General features: G+C 45.0%; 1 protein-coding gene across 5 annotated transcripts in view; it reads right to left on the bottom strand.

Annotated features, from left to right (window-relative positions):
• LOC107221561 (GATA-binding factor C) overlaps positions 1-20,231 on the bottom strand; it is a 61,751-nt gene that overhangs the window by 7,051 nt on the left and 34,469 nt on the right. For all 5 annotated transcript variants that reach the window (XM_046736896.1, XM_046736897.1, XM_046736893.1 and 2 more), the window contains exon 5: positions 5,055-5,189. In XM_046736896.1, coding sequence (XP_046592852.1) covers positions 5,055-5,189 — 135 coding nt within the window. The remainder of the gene's footprint in view (positions 1-5,054; positions 5,190-20,231) is intronic.

Below are 20,231 nucleotides of genomic sequence, written 5' to 3'. Positions count from 1 at the left end.
CATCAACCAAAACGCTCGTAGAATGAAGAGAATTCAGTGTCTAGGCATATAAACTGCAATTAAGGACAAATGCGACTATGCTAGTCCCGAAGACAACGTGAAATTATTCCAATTTCACTCGGAACATCGTAACACCAACGGAGTTCTATCTGCGAAGCGAAACTGATCGGCTATTAACACGAGAAAACATTCACCATCTCCAAATCTCCGGGAGTGTCCGAACGGTTGTATAAAAAGTTTGCAAATTAGTTAGGTAGCACGGATATGTCGGGGTGGCATAATAAGCGTGAATGTATAAAGGGGTATATAGCTGTGAAGATAATCGAGAGAGCGGGGAATTTAAAATGAACCCGTCAAAACTGTCACAACAGCCGGACCGTGCGTATAACATATAGTCGTACATATGTATAACACAAGTCTCGAAATATACTGCGCTAAAAATATAAACGCTTCTGTCGCCGGCCGCTCTAATCAGCGGTAAGGATCGCAAGATCGTTAGGATTATACTGCTCGGCCGTTTCCTTGGCGTGCATGCCTCTCCTCGTGTACCGGGTCGCGTCTTCTTCATAGCGGTCCAGTCACCGTTTCTCCACATCCGACATGCTTCGCTGCGCAACTTGTCGCCTCGTTCCGCCTGCAACAGGATAATCCCCTGCGTAGGAGTCGGACAAAAACGAAGTTCGAACCGAATTGTCGGTCTTTCGATCGTCCGGTTCTCGCCAAACGCACTCCGGCTCACCATCTTCGATCCAAATGGCCTTAATCGATCCTGCCTTTCATCGCGTAGGATAAACGTACCACTGGCGGCCATATTCGTCGCGTAGAATCCGAGGCTATGGCTACTGATGGTACGGCTATAAGGTCCTCTGATTTACCTGAACACTGATTTTCAATTACAACTGGAAAGTGCACCGAGCACTGGGAACTTCTTTCCCAACATTCTCAATGTCGGACTTTAGTCACGAATTGCCTGATTGATGAGGTGAACATCGAGAAGGTGGTCAGAAAGTACGGTGTATGATTTTTCCTACTCTCAAACAGTTCTTGAGAAGGTATCTCAAGTCAATTTTAGGTGCTTGCAGGAGTGCATCAACCGAAGGACGGAATTGGACTTCGTGGATGTTGAATCGACGTCGAAGATGAAGGTCTCGATTCGAGGAGGAACTTTAGCCGCGAGTCCAAGTGTCTCTGTACTGCGTTTTCGACACCCGTTAGCATCGCGCGCGTCTGTTGTATTTCGGCGCGACTTGCACGAGCATAGGAATGGATGTTATCGGAGGTTCTATCTTAACGACGCCAGATCTGTCGAGCTGCTCTCCGGTCCCTCGACTTCTCAGTTCCGTCTTCTCATTCTTCTCCATCCTCGAGTGTAACCGCTATGTGTGTGTAGCTACCAATCTTCGCAACTCGCACAATTATTCCTCTCGTGTCGAGAAATTCGACGAAGCTGTTGCGTTCCGTGCACGAACCTCGTCGTCCTCTTTGGACTGAAGACCTATTCGAGATCGTCGAGGCCCGAGTTATGGAATTTCATCCGCAAGCCCGCGCTCACTTTGGATACGAAGAGTGGCACGTGCGGTGGATCTAGGAGTGAAAAAAAAATGGTCCAGCTGGAAGGCTGCGAGGAGATTTCTTTCCTCCGCAATCCCATGTCCATCCCGAGACCAGCGGTGGGAACCGAACGTACCAGCAGCAGCCTTCGAAGTGCAGGGTCACAATCAATCGCGGGGTATTTCAAAGAGCCCAGAGACTGGTGGTGCCAGCATTGCGGGCCCTGGAGGCTAGTCGACTAGACGCTAGACGTACCTACGCGGATACTGAGCTGTGTATATATATGTACATGCGTAGAAACGTTGACGTAAAAGAGCGTGAAGGAAACGCGTACATCTACCTGCGGGACAAGATCTCAGGTAGTATATACGGCGGGCTGTGTGCGTGTCCGTATATCCTGCTACTCTCGGAGATAGATAGGCTTTGAGCCCAAGACTGTAATATGTCGGCTTAATGTCAACGGCGACCAGCCTGTTCACGATTCATAGAGTCGCGCTTGACTTTCGTATTTGGTATATACCCGCATTATAAGTGTACTTATATTATATTATATTATATTATATTATATTATATTGTATCTCCTTACGGACAGGCATTACCACCACCTCCATAGGTAAGCGTACACGTTGATATACCTAGATCCAACGCTTCACAGAGCAGAGATAAAATATGTCAGCTGCTACGTTCACAATTCCAGCTACTACCACATCATCTCCTAGTCCGAAGACCTTGTCTCCGATCGGCGTGAATTTTTTATCGTATATTCTCACAGCACCGTGGAATGCCCGGACTGTTGGTTGAAAATTATTCGGGTCATCGGCCAGATTCTAATGGCGAAACGGTGAAGGGTGAAGATCCCAAAGGGGTGATTTATCATTCTTCCGTGCGTCGTGCCTCCGTGTGCAGAAACTCCGCGGCGCGAAAGCGCGGGGATCAGCATTTAGCCGTACAGCGAAGGGCCGAGCAGGCCTTCTGCTTAATTAATGATTACCAGGAAATGTGTCTGGCCTGCACAGGGCTTTATTCGCCGTCCCTAACCAACCACCAACGCGATGGCGATACTCGGACGATCCTCACCCCTTATTCCTATCCTTCGTCCTTACTCGTCCTTAAACCCTCTCCAAAGCTTCTGGTTCGCACGCGCCGTTTCGAACCCTTTTTTGGTTTTTGTTTTTTGATACCACATGATGAAATTCGCATGTACGCGACTATCGAGGGCTCTAAGTAAAAAAAAGTCTATCAGGTACTCGTGTGATATTTATACTTTCATGTGACTTGAAAAACATTTTTCGTCCGATTTAGAATTAATCAGACAATCGAAAATTTGACCTACGAATCGTCGAGATCGAAGAATCTCGTCGTTTGTAGAGAAACCGATGTATTGCACATATCAGATAAAAACACCGAGAATGTTGATTAAGATAATTATGCCGCGTACCCGCAATTCTATCCATTTTTGTTAACCCATCCACCTGCGATAATTAATCCCGAAGAGAATAAAGAAGAGGAAATGAGCGACTGTTTATAGAATTGAACAAAAAAAGCAACCGTATTAAAAGTTGGGTTGAAGGGCGAAGGTGGAAGGGAAAAAATAGGTTAATAATAAAGTGAAAACGGTTGCGGTTGGAATGAGATTCGATCTTCCCCGATGGATAAGATCGTGGCTTGATATAGGTATGCACGAATATATAAATACATATATACACACGAATATATACAATATGACGTATGTACGCGCTGCAGGAAAAAGCCGACGTAAATTTTTGACGGACGATTAAATGCGCGGGTAAACGACGGGAGGCTGCGGCCCGCTTAAATGTGTACCTAAACCTAAACCTCGTCTCTCCGCACTCGAAATCTTTCCCCGGTAAACAGACCCGTTCGTTGTTCTCGATGCTGCATCGGGAGACAAACGCTCACTGACAACGTCTAAATGCGTGACGGATGTCTTGCTACCGGAGAGGAAACGCGCAGCCCAATTAGCGTCATCGAGAAATTAACCCTCTACCTCATGTCCGTTCGGCTCTACCTCCACCAAACGACCGCAACTATCTATACGCTGTAATCTGTTCTTTCAATTGGTTGTTTTGTTTTTCTTTCTTTTTTTCCTTTTTTTCTCTTCTTTGTCCACCAAGTTTTTTTCTTCATCTGTTCCATTTTTGTTGATGGTTTTTTTCTCTCTTCCTTTATACCGTCACAGATGAAATCACTCGGCGATATTCTCGTTATAATTACAGTTATTTGTCATCTTTGTATATTAATAATGTTATAATCTTTTAGCTGAGATCGTTGAAAATGAACTCCGAAACGATGAAAGAAAAAATGAACTTGGAATAGTTCGTCGTTGTTTCATTTTTCTTCTTTTCTTTTTATTTCTTTTTTGTTTGCTTCTTCGGCTGCGACTCGGAACATTCGGTCAAACGGTTACATTTTTCTTTCCGCATTGTTAGTTTTGCACCCGCCCTGCGTAAACGATATACCCCCGTACATCGTAGCGTCGTTTGATTTTAAAAGGTTGTCGCAGAAGCCGGTGTGTCATTACGGAAAAGCGAACTGCGACGTTTATGAAAGGCGGCATGGGGGATCGTTTAAGGATCGTTTAGAAAGTATCGCGTTACCATTATAATACCGCGGAGAATCGTTATTGTAAGCAACCTTTTACCCCGGGTGGGTCTTTCCGTCCGAAATTCGAATTGTCCTAGCCTAAATTGTCGCTGCAACTGCAGTCTCCTCGACGAGCTGTAGGACAGAAGCACAAGAAAGAAGGAAAAAAAAGAAGAGAGGGGGGGAAAAAAACTGTTCCAAGAGAAGCGATCAACCAGGGGAGCGGCGGCGTTGCAACAGACAGAATGCAGTCAATAGCTCGTCGTAAAATACTTCCGTTTTCCGTTCGCAAGTCGAACAAACGATCGTGAAATAGCCTCCCTTGTTTGCCGATCGTCGGCAAAAACTGAAAGCTTCATCGTTTACCGGATCCTGAACTGCGGCACGGAGGTGCAGGGACGCCTCGAGTGGCTAAAATGACGCCGCCTGCAGCGTTGCACCATCCTTGGTTCTAGAGTACCGCCGATGCCGCTAGTGGCGACGCTTCCTGTGTCACACGCCGTTGAGCACGGCTCCATCCTCGAGGAACTCTACGCCCCATCATTGTTGACACAACAGCACCTCGAGTGTGTCTCTCTCCTTGTATAGATCCTGATCCATTGTCGCCGCGGAGGGACAGTCAATTATTTTCGCAAGGCTTTCACCCCCTCGCTGTTATTCTGATAAAGGAATACTTGTCGCTTGTGCTTCACCGTGAGATCATCGAAGCAACGATTTACGAATAACCTTGGCTGTTTAAACAACGATAGCTAATTCTGTGCTGTTCCGTTTTGCTGGCATTACGGAAAACCGATGGACTCGTTTGGAAAATTGGAGCTTCGCTTTCGACTCGGTTTATCGATGGGATAAGTTTTGATAATTCATGGGTTTAATATTGTTAAAAGTCATGTTTTACTCACGTTGTGAAGTTTGTAGTACAGTCCGCACGCGTTGCAAACTGGCTCACCAGCCTGGTTCCTCCGCCATAATGTCGTCGTGGCCGTTTTACAGTTGGCGCAACTCGTGCCCGCCCTACGTGCAGCACTCTGCAGGGACAGTTTTGGAAAAGAAAGAAAAAGATATCACACCTGTATACGTAAAACGGTCGCTTAATGTACATTACACGTAAAGACACAAAGCGGTGATAAACTAATTGTAAGTCGAGTTATGCTACCTAAGTTATGCTACCATGTGATCCCTCATAGAAAGAAAATGTTATTTTCCGACATGAGTTAAATTACAGGATTCTCTCTCAAAAAAAAAAAAACGAAAAAACTCAAAGACTAGAAGAACTTGAGAGAAAAAGGGCGCACCAACCAAAATAAGTTTAAAGAAAGGTATAAAAGGAAGCCGACGAATATGTACGAGAGAAACGGAGAAGGTATCGGGAGGGGCGAGAAAGATGCGATTCACTGTGGTTCAAGAAACGCATTTCGAGGGCGAAGAACGGGGCGAATGTTATATAAAAATCCGTCAAAAGCTTCAAGGATCAAAAAGCCAAGCTGACAGTTTCACTCGAAGAGTAAAGCGCCTGGCTCCGGGCCCATTTAATCCTTCGGTCCGGGGTCCTGCGGGGCCGATCGCAGCCCCGAGTCCTCCTCCGGGACCGGGAATGGTCCTCGCACCTGTGCCTTCGTCACGAAGTGCCAAACACTTAACTAAAAAGGTCTATTATCCCTCAGGGGCAACTATAGCGAGTCGGATCTGTGTGGATGAACGTTGAACGAGGAGTTTGAGGAGAGTGTGCGTGTGCCGTCGTTCGCTTTACCCGCTCCTTATGGGCCACTTAACCCCTAAGATGACACGGTATTTATTCGCCGTGCCCTGAAACAGCTCGGCAACACAAAACTTTGCCCGCTATTGTCGAACGGCGGCCCCGCATACGAGTGAGTCCATTGTAGAGACGCTTTGTAGCCAGTTGTAACACCGACCATGGAATATACATGTATACATAGTATAACTATAATGGTAAAGTTATTGAAATTTTCTTTTGTAAGGCGAACGCCACGTTCCGATGCTTTTCTACGCGACGAAATTAATCTCTTTGTTCAACCATCGTACATTCGTTCCCAACAAACTCTGCAGTCGGCGCGGATATTCCTTTTACAATCCGCGGGATTTTTTCCTTTCTGCAAAAATTTTCACGCTTCTATGAAAAATCCTACGCGTTCGTTACCTCGGATTTAAACCTGGTACTGTCCTTCGATAGAACGGAGAAGACGAAGGGTGTCATTAGGCGAGTGATTGTGTGAAAGTTGGCCCGTGTCGAAGGGTGGCGTTGTCGGCGCCACACTGCGCCGTTTCGAACGTCGGTGTGTAATCATGTCTTATCACGAGGATCTTATCGTTCCTCGGCGTTCACCGTCCACTGTATTAGTGTATCCGTGCTTCTCGTGTATTCAGACACTGTACAGAACTCTCGAAGGGTGAACGCGGCACCCCGGAGGCTCTAGGACTTGGGCACCAACGAACAACGGACCAACCCCTAAACATACCGCGAATCAATACAGTAGCCAGCCACCTCATCAATATACCACGCGGGGGGGAATGGATGGGAAAAAAGGGGAGGCGAGCCTATCTGCTCTAGATCTCTGATGCCCCGAAGGTAGGTAGGAAGGTATACATATATGTACGTTACCCTCCCCTCTGCCGTCGTCTCATCATCATCATCATCATCATCATCATCGTTATAATCGCCATCTTCATGTTTTTTTATGTTCTACCGTTCCTGTTGCCGGCAGACGCTTGAAGTTATTTGCAAAACGACTACGTCTCAATGATCTTGATTTGCCGGACATCTGGGACTGCGATGATTGGTGACAGCGCGGTGGGATCTTGTACTAATAATTATAACAGACCAGTGCAATGTAACTACAAGCGTTTTAGAGTAACGGTTCATGAGACGAGCCTGAAGGGATCAACAAGGCGCGAGAGACAGAGAGAGAGAAAGAGAGAGAGAGAGAGCTGGATGTTGAAGATTTGTAGAATAAAAAAAGTCTTGGATAATGATAATAGTAAATGAAGAAATCGAGCACGAGGCAGGACGGAGAAAAAGGGAAGGAGGAGAAAACCAACTCGCCAACAATATGTTACCCGTCAGAAATTTTTCTACGCAAGCGAGTGACCAACGAGGGCATTGTGTACGCATAGCTGGGCGATTAAAGCCTGTCTCTCTCTCTCTCTCTCTTTCTCTCTCTTTTTCCCTCTTCATCTCCGACACAAATTGGTAGGCGAAGAAATTTCTGTCCGGCGATAGGATCCGAAGAGAGGATGAACGACCTGTGACATGTAATTGGCGCTTGGCTGATTCGCGGTGGTTCAAAGTTCCGGAAGACGAAGAACCGGCTACCGTTTAAGACGCAAACCTTCGTCCCATTTATTGACGGATAGAGAGCGATCAAAGGCCGTTTTAATTACAACCATAACGGTCAATTGTTTTACGACAGAAAGTTTCCGAACCGGTTGACTTGACCACTGCCACCATGCCTACCACGCACGGTAGAAACCCACCTTATACCTCCAACTCCGGACACTGACGGATATGACATACCTCAAAAGTCAGTGTATATTCGTATACCGAGTGCGTTCCTGCCACGCCTGACCCTTGGCGCGATGCCGACGAGCAAAAGAAGAAGAAGAAGAAGAAGAAGAAGAAGAAGAAGAAGTAGTACAAGACGAACAAGAAGAAGAACGCCGATGCCGCCACCGCAACCGCCATCACCTTTTTAATTCCTCATATACTCTTGCTCCTTTTCTTCCTCTTCTCTATTCCTTTTTTACCAAACTCTTTCTTCTTGCTATGGTGTTCGTTTAATCATGGTCGTTGCGCTACTCCAACAACAATTACACATCAACACTGAAAGTAAACCTAACTTATTTATCACTATTGTACCGATTTTTCTTACGATCTTCATCTGGTCACGTGGGAGGGGAGAGAGAGGAAAAGGGTAAGATAAGGAGAGCATCGAGAGCTACCGATGGATATCGAGGTATCCTGTACCCCACGTGTGTTGTACAAGGTACGTATAACCAATACCTTGGGTATATCGGTAGGTATGCGGACGTGCGTCGAGGCTGGACTATTAACCATTATTAATTAGTCCGATGTGGTGATTAATAGTCAAAGTTCCGGCATGTACGTGCGAGTTTTCCGACTTCGTGTTGGTGACCACCTACATGGCTTTCGCTACCGAACTGTAGCAAAGCGAAATACGGAGTGGAAGGTAAGAAAAAATGAAGAAAAAAACGGTAAATAATCAACACTACGAAATAAAAAAATGATAAAGGAGAGCCTGAAACAAAATAAAATACATCCTGACGATAGTAACTAGAACCATGTCTATGTACCCTGCTACAAGTGTATATATACGTACACATACATGTATCTTTGATACTACAAAATAATAGATACCGAGAGATGCTTCAGCTCCAGCGTTCGCTCTTCTCGACTCGGCATTGGTAAGTCATTAATTAGGTTTAATTAACGGTGAAAAATTATCAATGAACTATGAAGCTCGCAATGTGTTGGTATGTAATAATCACTGTCGCGTACCCATGTACTTGTATAAATAAACACAGTACCTGCTGATTGGAACTAGTTTTTATAGTTTTTATCCAACTTCGATTTCATCCTGGTCAAATTCATTCGCCGCGATCTTCCCACATGTTTGAAATTTTCTCACAACAGCATCCCACGCCTCAGCTGTATATTACCTATCCAAGTATCTACACCATCGGGAATTTAACTGCTTCATCGATTTTTCGGGTTGTAATTCTCTCTCGAATTTCTCTATCGAATTTATTCCCATTTTCGTTGTGCCAGATGAGAGCCGTTGGACCAAGCGACACCAAATACCGGTAGATAAATTTTATCGTTTATTTTTTTATTTTTATTTGTTTGACTACTATTATCAGTTTGTTTCAATGCTGCTTTTTGTTTTTGTTTACTCGTGTGCTTCTTTTTAACGCTGAACAATCGGCGAACGAGGCTGATTCGAAGTTATGCGGCTGATGATGACGATTGTTAATTACCAGCAATGACTATGGACAAAGGGAATTAAATCGATCCGATTGTGCAACTTGCCGGTAACCAATGAGGCAACTAAAATAAAGATTGGTGGCACGTAAGTACGTGTATAACATTACTCTGCCTGTGTGTGTACGGCATATTCGTAGATACGAAGATATGTGGTGTACAATACGCGGAGCCGCACGTTATTCTGAGCATGCATATACAGGTATAAGGTACGTGACGGTGTACAGGTGGTTGTATTATTGGTACCCGCGATAACTTGCGGATACAGATCGTTAAATCGCACTTTGTGTATCAGAGGGTCCGTATCTTATCGTACAAATAGGATCTAACGCTTACATACGCCCAGCACCGGTTTCTCATACCGTTCGAAAGGTGCACCGGATATTTTCAAACCTTGGCAATAATTAATCTGTAGTAACAGTTATTCCCGAACGAGTAAAAAATTAGTCAATCGAGTATTTCTCCCAGTCTTCGAAACTTGGCGATTTCGGAAAGGGTACCGGATCACCTGCAATAATTGTTCGCCATGAACACACGAGAGAAAGAGCGCAAACACAATGCATACCTAACCCAACCTCTTGGAAACTCCTCACGGTGACGCTGAGGAGGTGGATTAAATTCACCGTAGAGTCGGGAGTACATTGTTCGTGAATCGAGATACAAATTGGTCGAAGGAGATCGCGGCATCAGGAGGAGTATAAGGTATACCGGTGCAACGGAGAGTGAAGAGGGATGCGGAAGATAAAGAAAGAGAGAGAGAGAGAGAAAGAGAGTCGATTGTTGGGTATAATTTGAAAGCGAACCGGCGACTAAACGCTCCTGTTGTACACACCGACGTGCCGATAAGCCGACGCCGTTGCTGGAGCTGGATGAACGAACGCTAACGACATGTACACCGTCTCATGAATTTCGTTTATTCCCTCAGGACACGCGGATGGTCGAATCGTGCGGAACACTTGGCCGAGACTAGAACCAACCAACGCCATCATCGTGGTTCTGGTACCTACTGCTTCCAGGCTCCGAACGGCGTGGTGTGCAACTGTGACAAGTCGTGGTACCACATTCCTAACACTAACGCTCGACTTCGCCGCTCGGTGCGCCTGTCGTTGTTCGCTTTGTACAGTGCCAGTGTGTTTGCTTGGAGTCCCGCCGAGTCCATCCGGACCCCAGAAGTCGAGTCGGGGCGAATATCCTGCACCTAGAATAAGTTTGCGCAATACCTCGGCGTCCATGGGGTTTGGCCAAGTCATCAAAGTGTTCGACGGTACTTTGTCCTAGACCGTTCGAAGTCGTAGTCGCTTTTTCCTGACTTGCCGATGGAGTTGATATTGCACCCATACGAGTAAGGTTCGATAGCGTCAATGACATCATCAGGGAGACTTTTATACAGCTCACGGTCCGAAAGTGTGGTAATTGAGGTAAAGATTTAACGTACATCATTTGTAGAAGGTGACTGTCGTTTGGCAGGGAGGAGTACAATAAAGGCGAGATACTGTAGAGCAAGAGGTTGTAGTGGCCATTACCACGCTAGGAGAGCAGAGTGATCCAGCAGCCAATCTATATGATAAACAGTCTAGTTATCTATAGACCAACTGCTGTATAATATATGCTATACATGGTGTAGGTACGCGTTTACTAAGTTGGCTAGATTGAGTTAGGTCAGGCCGGTTTGATTCACATGGACTCGGCTAAGCTCAGCTTGGCCGAAACGAGCGTCAGCCAGACCGCGTCACGTGATACCCGTATAGCCCTACCCATCTTCGAAAAACGTCAAGAATAAAAGAATTCGACGAAAATTGTGACGACGAACGTTACAAGAACACGAAAAGATGACTTCAATTTTTTTTTTTTTTCTTTGTTATCAAGAGGTGATTCGATGATAATTGCCTACAAATCCGACACCTCGTTTGTTCCGTCTCATCCGATCGGTGATCGTTGTTAGCGTGACATCAGCACGCGAGACTCGCTGTACAAATGGTAAGGTAAATTTTGATCATTGGGATGCGTATACGTATATGTAAAAACGAAACTCGGATTCAATTCACAGATATACGTATGTGGTTCTATACACAGAACGCATACGCGTATGTATATATGTATACGGAGAATCGAGGGAATTGAAATTCTGTAAAGAGAAACCAATTTAGGATCTCCGGCGACACAATACGTTTAGTTTTATTAGCTCGAAATCGTGCCTTGGATCTTGATTTCGATAAACCGGCGATGCAGCAGGGAGACCCGTAGCAAAACTCCGTAGGACTCGAGTTGTACGCTCGATATCCATATATATTCATGCATGGTGGGTGCACCACATGGTGTGTTTCTGTGTGTTACAGATTCACATACACACACACGTACACACGCGCCTGGTGTACAGGTTGCGCGGTAAAGGAGGACGGAAGTTTCTTCTTGTTTCTCTCGCCTGCCTGCCCGCCAGTGCATACATATCGAAAGCCGCATCGTTGTCTCTCTTTTGCCCACCCCCCCTCCCATTCTCGATTCACTCTTCTTTCCCTAACGCTCGTATTATTTTTATTTTATTTTTTTATTTTTTCCCTTTCGTGAATTTATTTAAATTGCGAGCAATGTTCCCTCGTGTTCAGCAGCTTCTTTGCCGTACGAAAAATCGCACAACTGAGGAAAGAGAAGGATATATACAGAGAAAGAGAGAGAGAGAGAGATACGCTGGCACAGTTTACGCGATATATATATATATATTATATATATAGCAGGACCTCGGTAAACTTTCATCCTTTGCGCTCCCTCCTCCCTCTTCTTCATCCTTTCTTCTTCTTCTTCTTCTTATTCCCTGTTGGACCACTTGGCCCGCGTCGCGTGGGACTTGAGGTCCAGCAACTCCCGTGGTGGAGTTGGAGGCCTTCGCAGGAGAAGATCGGTGTTCGCTGGACCAGGTATTTCATTTTAATCCTTTTTTTTCTTTCACTCTTATTATTCTTCTTCTTCTTACATAAGCTGGGTTTTTTTCATCTTCGCCTCATTTTTTTTTTTTTTTCTATTCTTTTCTTTCCTTCTTTCTTTTTATCCAACGCTGCACCGCTGCAGTGTCTCTTTTTTCTTTTTCAAATAACGCCTCTATTTCATCTCTCTTCTACCACGAAGAGAACTCGAACTTGCCACCAAAACGGTGGGCAAAAAAATGGAGAAGAAGGAAGACGAAGAAGAGTATTACAGACATCTAGAAACACTGGTAATTAATTTATTATCGTACCGAACTGCATTCAATATATATATATATATATATATTTCTGAATTTCTATCCTCGTATCATGCATTTACTGTAATCCCTGATGATCGTCGACGCATGGAAATAATGTACCCTTGGCTTAATTAATGTGATGATGATAAGAGTACTCTGTGCGAATAAGTGAATTAAATTAATTAAAAATAATGAGTGCATATAATTTCACTAGCGTGCAAAAAATAACATCATGCCTACGTATAAGTACACGAATTCATTCTCTATTTCTCTTGATACGCGCGTCAGCTCTATTAAAATAACTTTCTTCGGTCATTTCACTCGCAATCTTTCGCTTTCCTCGTCTCAATTATTTTCATTTTTATCTTTTTTACTTCCCATTTCACACCTGCTCCCCTGCTAACGAGCTGTGAAAAGTAGCAAAACAGTTTATACATTCATCATGCTTCACACTGTACATTACACAGCAATGGCGGTGCAATGCAACCCGTCCCACTATGCACATCATATCGTAAATACGCTGGCCTCTTCTTCTTCTTCTTCTTCTGGTTGGAAATACGCAGCGCGCGCAGCATCGCCATCACAGGGCGTTTACGCGTAATACAGATTTAACACGCACGCATGTCGCAAGGTTTGCGTAGAACACTAGTAACTTGTAGTTACTGTACCATCACACGATACGTATTATTGTTAAAACTACGCTCGGTTTAACACCGCCAAGCGAATTTATGAATTTTCCTTCTCTATTCATATTTCCTTTTTTCACGCTCTTTCGGTACGCCTGGGTTTAAAGGATCATGATTCCGTTCTTGATGGAGAAGGGATACCTGTTTATCCCAAAGTAAATAAGCACACATTACACACCGCTAGGCGAATAAAAGGCCTGCAGACGTGTAATTTAACGTCCAACCGCCCAGATATTACACAACAAGAACTCCCGGCATTAAATTCTGCAGATCAAACTCGTCCATCGCGTTTGAACAAGGAAGTAGCACCGTTGCTGCTGTCCCTCGAGTTGGGGAACCGTTCGATTTTATGGTCCATGAAACGATTTCGTTCGGATAGATATACGGTCGAGGAGGTGGTTATATACTCTGATCTAGGTGTATAAGGTACACAACCATGGAACTGGGTGGAATACCATTACATACATATCACCGGGCAAATATCTACATCGGTGCATTCGCGGATGACGACGGTCATTATGACGTCGAATCGTGGCTTTGCAAAAGCGGAACGCAATGGTTCTGCCGATGCCGTTCGCGAAGAAATATATATAGGTATATATCGGGCTCATATTGCTTAAACAAGTCAGCAAACTTGACGTGTAATCCGCGCCGCCATCGTAAAGGATCTTCTACTTGCCGGTGTTAAACGTTCGATGTACCGTTGAAATTCCCATCGAGTTATCAAGCTGTATCAAGCACCGAGTCGTCACCGTCCGGAATCCGGTTGTTCATCTTCATCATCGTTTTCTTCTTCTCTTTTTTGACTTTGGAAATCATTCTTAGTGTCGCTAAATTCAGTAAAATAGATTTTTCATAGATGTTTCGCGAAATAGAGGAATGGTTGATTTACTTGTCGTTAAACGGTTAAGCTTGATCCCGAACAGTGAATACCGTACGATAAAAGATATGACACGAGGTGTGCCGGTGATAGACTAAGCGCCCGAGAGGCAAGGTTCACCGTCGAGATTACATTAGATATACATTATACGATTACGTAAATATAGATCGTAACCCCCGAGGCGATGCAGGGCTTGTATAATTCAGATGGTCAGGTAGCGAGCGGGGGCCATGAAGAGCTCTGCATGGTGGAGAATCGACCAACCGATCGACCGCCCGTACATATCCACCTCTCCATGACGATCTTTGTGTGAGTTCCACACGCGTGTGTAAAAGTTTCGGACGTGTTCCGAAGCTATATTTATGACTTTGGCTAACTTGGGTGTACCTACGGGGGCCACTGTGTGCTCAACACAGTCCCGATACCGTAGCTGGTACATGTACACATATAGTATTTTAAATATCATCTTCGGTAGGGCCTTTTGATCAGCCGACTGTTATCTGACTACCCAACGTCAAGAATTAACCCACGCATCTGGTGAGGAACCCTGAAAATTGGTGTAATAAGAACAAGTGGCACGTACTAGCATCGAGAATTGTTTCCATTTTCGCGTGTCACTTCAAGTCCCTTGACCTCGATTGAAGATATAAACTTCGGAATTGAAGATTAGCAATCCGTGACTGTAGGCCAAATTTGAGACATCGAGGGTGGGCGGAGGTAGAAGCCACGATACAAAGTACAATAACTCATATCGTGACAGTGGTTTAAGATTTACTATTTTCGCAAATACTGCACGAGGTATAACGCAACGACCGAGAAGAGCTGATTTTCCACAATACGACGTGCGGTTGGATATGCACCGGTGAGTATGTATCTATAATTCACTTGGTTGGGTACACAGGGACTAGGATCTCGTATCGCCTAGCCAACGCGTGCATATAAATCTATTGGTGAGATCTTTCAATAGCCGGGTAGCGAGGCAGAGCGTAGGGGGGCCTTCCTATATCCAAGGCAAGAAAGAGCGCCGGCACAGCGTTGCGATAATCCCGATGCTGCACATTGCGCTGAGCGAGCCAACACAGCCATGCGAATTGCCATAGCGGGGTCTTCGAGGCCCACGGTAAGTTGCTTGCGGGTGCGGAGGAGGCAGCTTTCTGAGTCAACTCTCGGAGGTATCGTATTTGAATAAAAGCCGTTTTCGTACGGAATGAGATTAGAATATTGAGATTAGGCCTTCCACTCTCTGGCAACGGTCCGCGTCGCGCCGCGTGTGGAGCGATTATAAAGTGAAATGACCATGGATCACTGTCCTCGAGAGGAGAGCAAAGGAGAGGAGAGGAGAGGAGAGGCTACCGTTCGATTTCCCAGAGTCGATGGATGTATCGGATCGCGCGTCTACCTATACGCCCTATACCCATCAACGTTTCGGGGACAAGCAGATTAATTTAACACTCAAAACCGTACTCCACGTGGAGCTACGGAAAGATAAGTTCTGGAAAGAGAAAACACTTTCCAGAAGTGGAAGCGGCCTGCTGCCATGATGTTCAGTTTCGGTTTCAGTTTCAGTTTTCAGAAATTGACGGCAGAACGCGACATGGAATGCAAAAGGATATGGATTTTCTCGCACCAGCGGCTAGCAGCCAGTAACTCAAGGCAGTCTGGCACTTCGACATGGTATACAGTTTATTCCTAACAAATGAGTTGTTGATACTAAGACGTTACGTGGCCGGCAATAAACGCGGCTGCAACCACGAGAGCGAGAGAGAAAAAGAGAGCGATAACCGTCGAGGAGTGATTTAGTGAACATTGAGCAGTAATAAAGATGGTAATGATCGTATATAAAATCGCTGGATTATTGAAAAGCGTTAAATAACAAGCCCCGCGATGCGTTGGCTCTCCATCATGGGCATATAATTGCAATGTGTACCCATTATTCTACAAAGACCGCAATCACCGTGCGGATTAGATAATGGCCACCGGTATACCAGTTGCGACGGTGTGCCTGGACTCTGGGTGTAATAAGCCGACTGTCATTCGAACACTGCATACACGTTCTCATTACCATATAGTTACCTCACTGATGATTTTCCCTGTACGCGTATAGCCGCGAGCACGGCAGCGTCATCACAGTTAAATCAACGCGCATTGCCGCATAGGCATGCAAATCGACAACCCTAAACCTGTGTAACGACATAATAACCAGCTCTTACATTATCATTTGCAGAAATACCAACGATTCGACAGAATGATCGTTCAAGTGTTGGACAACCGCTAATTACGATATTCAGGATTCCGCAATTAACCGTACCATGACTTCTAAGAAATTTAGATGACACGAAAGATTGAAAGGATCAGACTCGGTAAAGCGACAGGTTCTGACCATCGCTTTGATAACAGGAAGAAACCTCAACCAAAGGGACCCAGTAGCATTTCCCGAATCAGTTCCTACATCGCTACAAATCGAAGATCAGATCCAACGTCTGGTATCAGTTTGGCGCGTGGGCTGGATGACGAAAATTAACGAAACGTAATCGCGTCCCGTTTCGTTGTCGGTATTCACCTTGCGGTGTACGGTGAACACGCAGCCCATGATATATACTTACACTGAAAAAACACACACAGCTACTTTCACCTTGGCCAGGCCTATTTAAGTCGACCAAGTTTTACTTTTCAATTCTCTCCTGCCGGCTCGTTTCTGCACGCCCGTCGCACAACTAAATCGTATCACACGTGAGCGAGCTCTCCTACGTCCCTGTGTTTGTGTACGCCTGAACAACCACTCGTCTCTCTCTCTTTTCTCTACTCTCTTTCTCTCTTTCGCCAAGCTATCATCTCGCCGATAGGAACCTGAACCTAAACAACGAATACCTTCGTGTCTCGCTATCGGGCGCCTGTAATACCTGTGTAGGAACGCCGGCAAGGCACGACTAGCTCACTCCAGCAACCAGGGACGCGACCGGAGCCTGCTCCGTCTGTTTGCTCCAGTGAACTTTTCGTCACGGCCACACCCAGCCTCCGTCCGCGAGGCTGGACCACTCGCACGCACCCACACCCGGCAGAGAGAGAGAGATAGAAGGGGGGATAAAAAGAGAAAGAAAGGAAGGCTGATATTCCACTATCCACGCAACGGGTGTTCCGAACATATTACGCTCCATTTCGGTTTCGGCTCGCCAATGACACTGATAACGCACTTCACCGAACGAGGCCAACTTCACCCCGCGGCCGCCGGGACAACCTCGAAGAATCCTTCCAAGGAAAAACTGACGTGACGGTGACGAATGGTTGCATCACTATGTAATCTTCTTGCACCAATTGCAACAAGCTTAGAGTTCCAAAGTACCAATCGCCAGTAGTAAGTCGATTGTCTATTTTACTCACAATGGTACAGCACAATTAATTACTGTGTTCAGAAGTGTTGTGTATGATCTAGTGATTCGAGATGATTATTATATCAAACTGTGACGGTACTTCCGAATCATTTTGAAACGACATTCTGCATCATGGAGTCTTGGAGATCTTGGAGGCATGGTTTAATCGGAACTCGTTACTCATGAGACTATTGATTATAGGTAAGTTGACCGTTTAGTGGTCAACAAGGCAGTTTACACACAGCCTCACAATCTACGGCAATACGTATAGGGAGTTCACAAGTTCCTGATCCCAATCGCGTTTTAATTATAATGTACGCAACGCTCTAGATTTGTTACCGCGGTAAATCAACACAGTTTTTTATTCATTTTTCCTGCTACACTGGCCACTTCTATCATTAACGTTATTTCGGTAAAATACAGATCGTTCGTACGAATGTAGCGTGACAAATCGGTTTCCAATCATTCAAATGAATCCACGAACCGCATTCCAAACCTGGTATCTCAGGGCTACCGTGTGTTTCGACATTTCATTATACAGCTACTACTCGGACAGTCGGACACTCGGATACGATACGACATACACGTTATTAAGTTAAACAAATTCTCGCCGTCGTTGTAAACCGTACCGTTTCGAAACAAAACTGACCATGAATCGATATACGGTAAAAATTTCTATTCTCATTTCGTTGAAATTTGCTCGGTCAATTGGAGTAGTGGGACAGCGTCCTTTCTACGAAATGACCAGTTACATGCAATTCCATCGTCGAGTCGATTAACCATTCAATGACCACATTCGGTCGTCCCAAATTCACTGTCCAGCCACTAATTGGCTGAAAAAGTTCCATCCAAAGCATCGCAAAATTTTCGAAAACGAGTACAGGCGTGAACTTAGAAACGAGATAACTCTGCTTACAATTGGTTGCCTTATATTAATTGAGACACTCTCGTTCAGAAGTGTCTACAAGGCTATACGGAGCAACAAAACCGTGTATCAAGTCATAAGTCTGCAGCATGCACGCGCAGGCATAACCAACACTCGGAATGGCGCATTTATTTTCCAACCAGCCGATAACCCGTAACCAGCTGATGCGAATATGCGACCGCAACACGAACGCTGAGCGAGCACCTGAATAATTTTACGGTGTATACACTGCACCGTGCTACGGTGTCCAACGTATCCTTCAGGCCGGTGTAGGATACGTGGGAGTCTTGTGCAACTTTTCTATCTATCCATTGGACTTGCAAGTGTGGAGGTGCATTCACACGCTGCAACGCTCCACGTCCGCGTGTCTTTCGACGCCTGTAAGTGTGTGTGTGTGTGTTTCACGATCGCAGGCACAAGAGACCGAGACAATACCGGTACGCGGGGATACCTATCGATGGATATCCTGTTCGGCTTATTAGGGCAAGGTGGCCAGCCTTGCCACGTTGATGCTGCCGAGCGGTATCAATGATACCTACCTGCAGCAACGTTGGTTCGTACTTGGATGATTATGGTTACCGTCGCTGTTATTATTCTTGTTATCGTTCTCATTGTCCCAGCCGGCGCTATTGTTGCGATCATACTTATGTTTTGGCCAAGATTTTCAATCGCCTGGCCAGAACAGGCACCGTACGATTCTTGTGCACAGCTGATCTGGTTCGAGATAATGTACAATACACACGCCGTATCTGATACCCGTTATTAGTCACCCGAATTGTGATTCTCCTCCGACTAATCGCTACTATTCTGGTCAATTACTCTTGCACCTCTGCTATCGAGATTTAAAAACAAGTTTTCGAATCGGTTATAACGCGCGAAGAATTTTGCCCAACCTACGCGAAATCTAGGACGCGACAAAATATATAATATTGAGCACAATAACTGTCTTTATCTGTATCGATATACTAGTTTTATATCCGAGTCTAGTCGGTATTCTTTTGAATCGCCAGCAAACGGAACCAGTTTCGAAATTCTGAATCATTCGCGAAAGTTGTCGGGAATTTTTATCTTGTTTTCATGTTGTCGATTTTTTTTATTTATTTCCCTTTCTATCTTTCTCTCTCTTTCTCTTTCTAATTATACATGATTGAAACAGTTATACCGATCAAATATACTGACACTTGCGAAATTTATCCTCGTATCCGCATAATAACCCCGCACTTTCTTTATATCAAAGTAATTTCCCCTTCTCTGATTCTCGTCGTGTGTATGAATAATAATTTTGTGAAAACAACAGTGCGATGGAGAAGCTTCTTTCTCTGTCGCTTTCTGTTGTTTTTGAACAACTTCTTCTTAAACCTCTCGATTGAAGCCGATTGATCTTCGAAACCCAATCCAACCCAATCTTTCCTCAATTCGTTTAACAAATTGTGTATACATCAATGATCGGTCGAATTGCCCGAGCAAGTATAAATCAGGTAACCAGACGGGCGTATTATTGCATCATTTGATGCAGATATCACCTGCATACCCAGATATAAATAAATGAACGTACGTACAAGCTTCAAGTTGGAACGCAAGAGATGCGCTGATCGGGTATCCGTTACGGGCAACAGACCACACGATACGGCATATTATCAATTATTTATAGGGTCATTATGTTGTCTCTATTGTTGTAGATTTTCTAGACCAACTCCGCAAACCACAGGATAATAATGTAACTGGCTTCAACTTTCAATCAGTTGTTCGTATCCCCGTCATTTGTGCAGTCACGGTTTTCCATCTCGTTCGCCAATTTATGTACGTACAGTAAGTCACGTGCAATCTTTTGTGCAGCTTATGCACACTTTTCCTTTCAAGTGTAATTAATGTTACACTTGTCGGTAAAGTCTCGGCTGTGAGAATGAATCGAACGAATTTGCGATATGGTTAAATCGTACAACGGCCCGTCATTCCGGCGCACCGCCATCAATCTTGCGCGTCCTG

This window comes from Neodiprion lecontei, chromosome 4 (assembly GCF_021901455.1).
Source record: "Neodiprion lecontei isolate iyNeoLeco1 chromosome 4, iyNeoLeco1.1, whole genome shotgun sequence".
Taxonomy (NCBI): Eukaryota; Metazoa; Arthropoda; class Insecta; order Hymenoptera; family Diprionidae; genus Neodiprion; species Neodiprion lecontei.
This window is presented reverse-complemented; position numbering and strand designations above follow the sequence as displayed.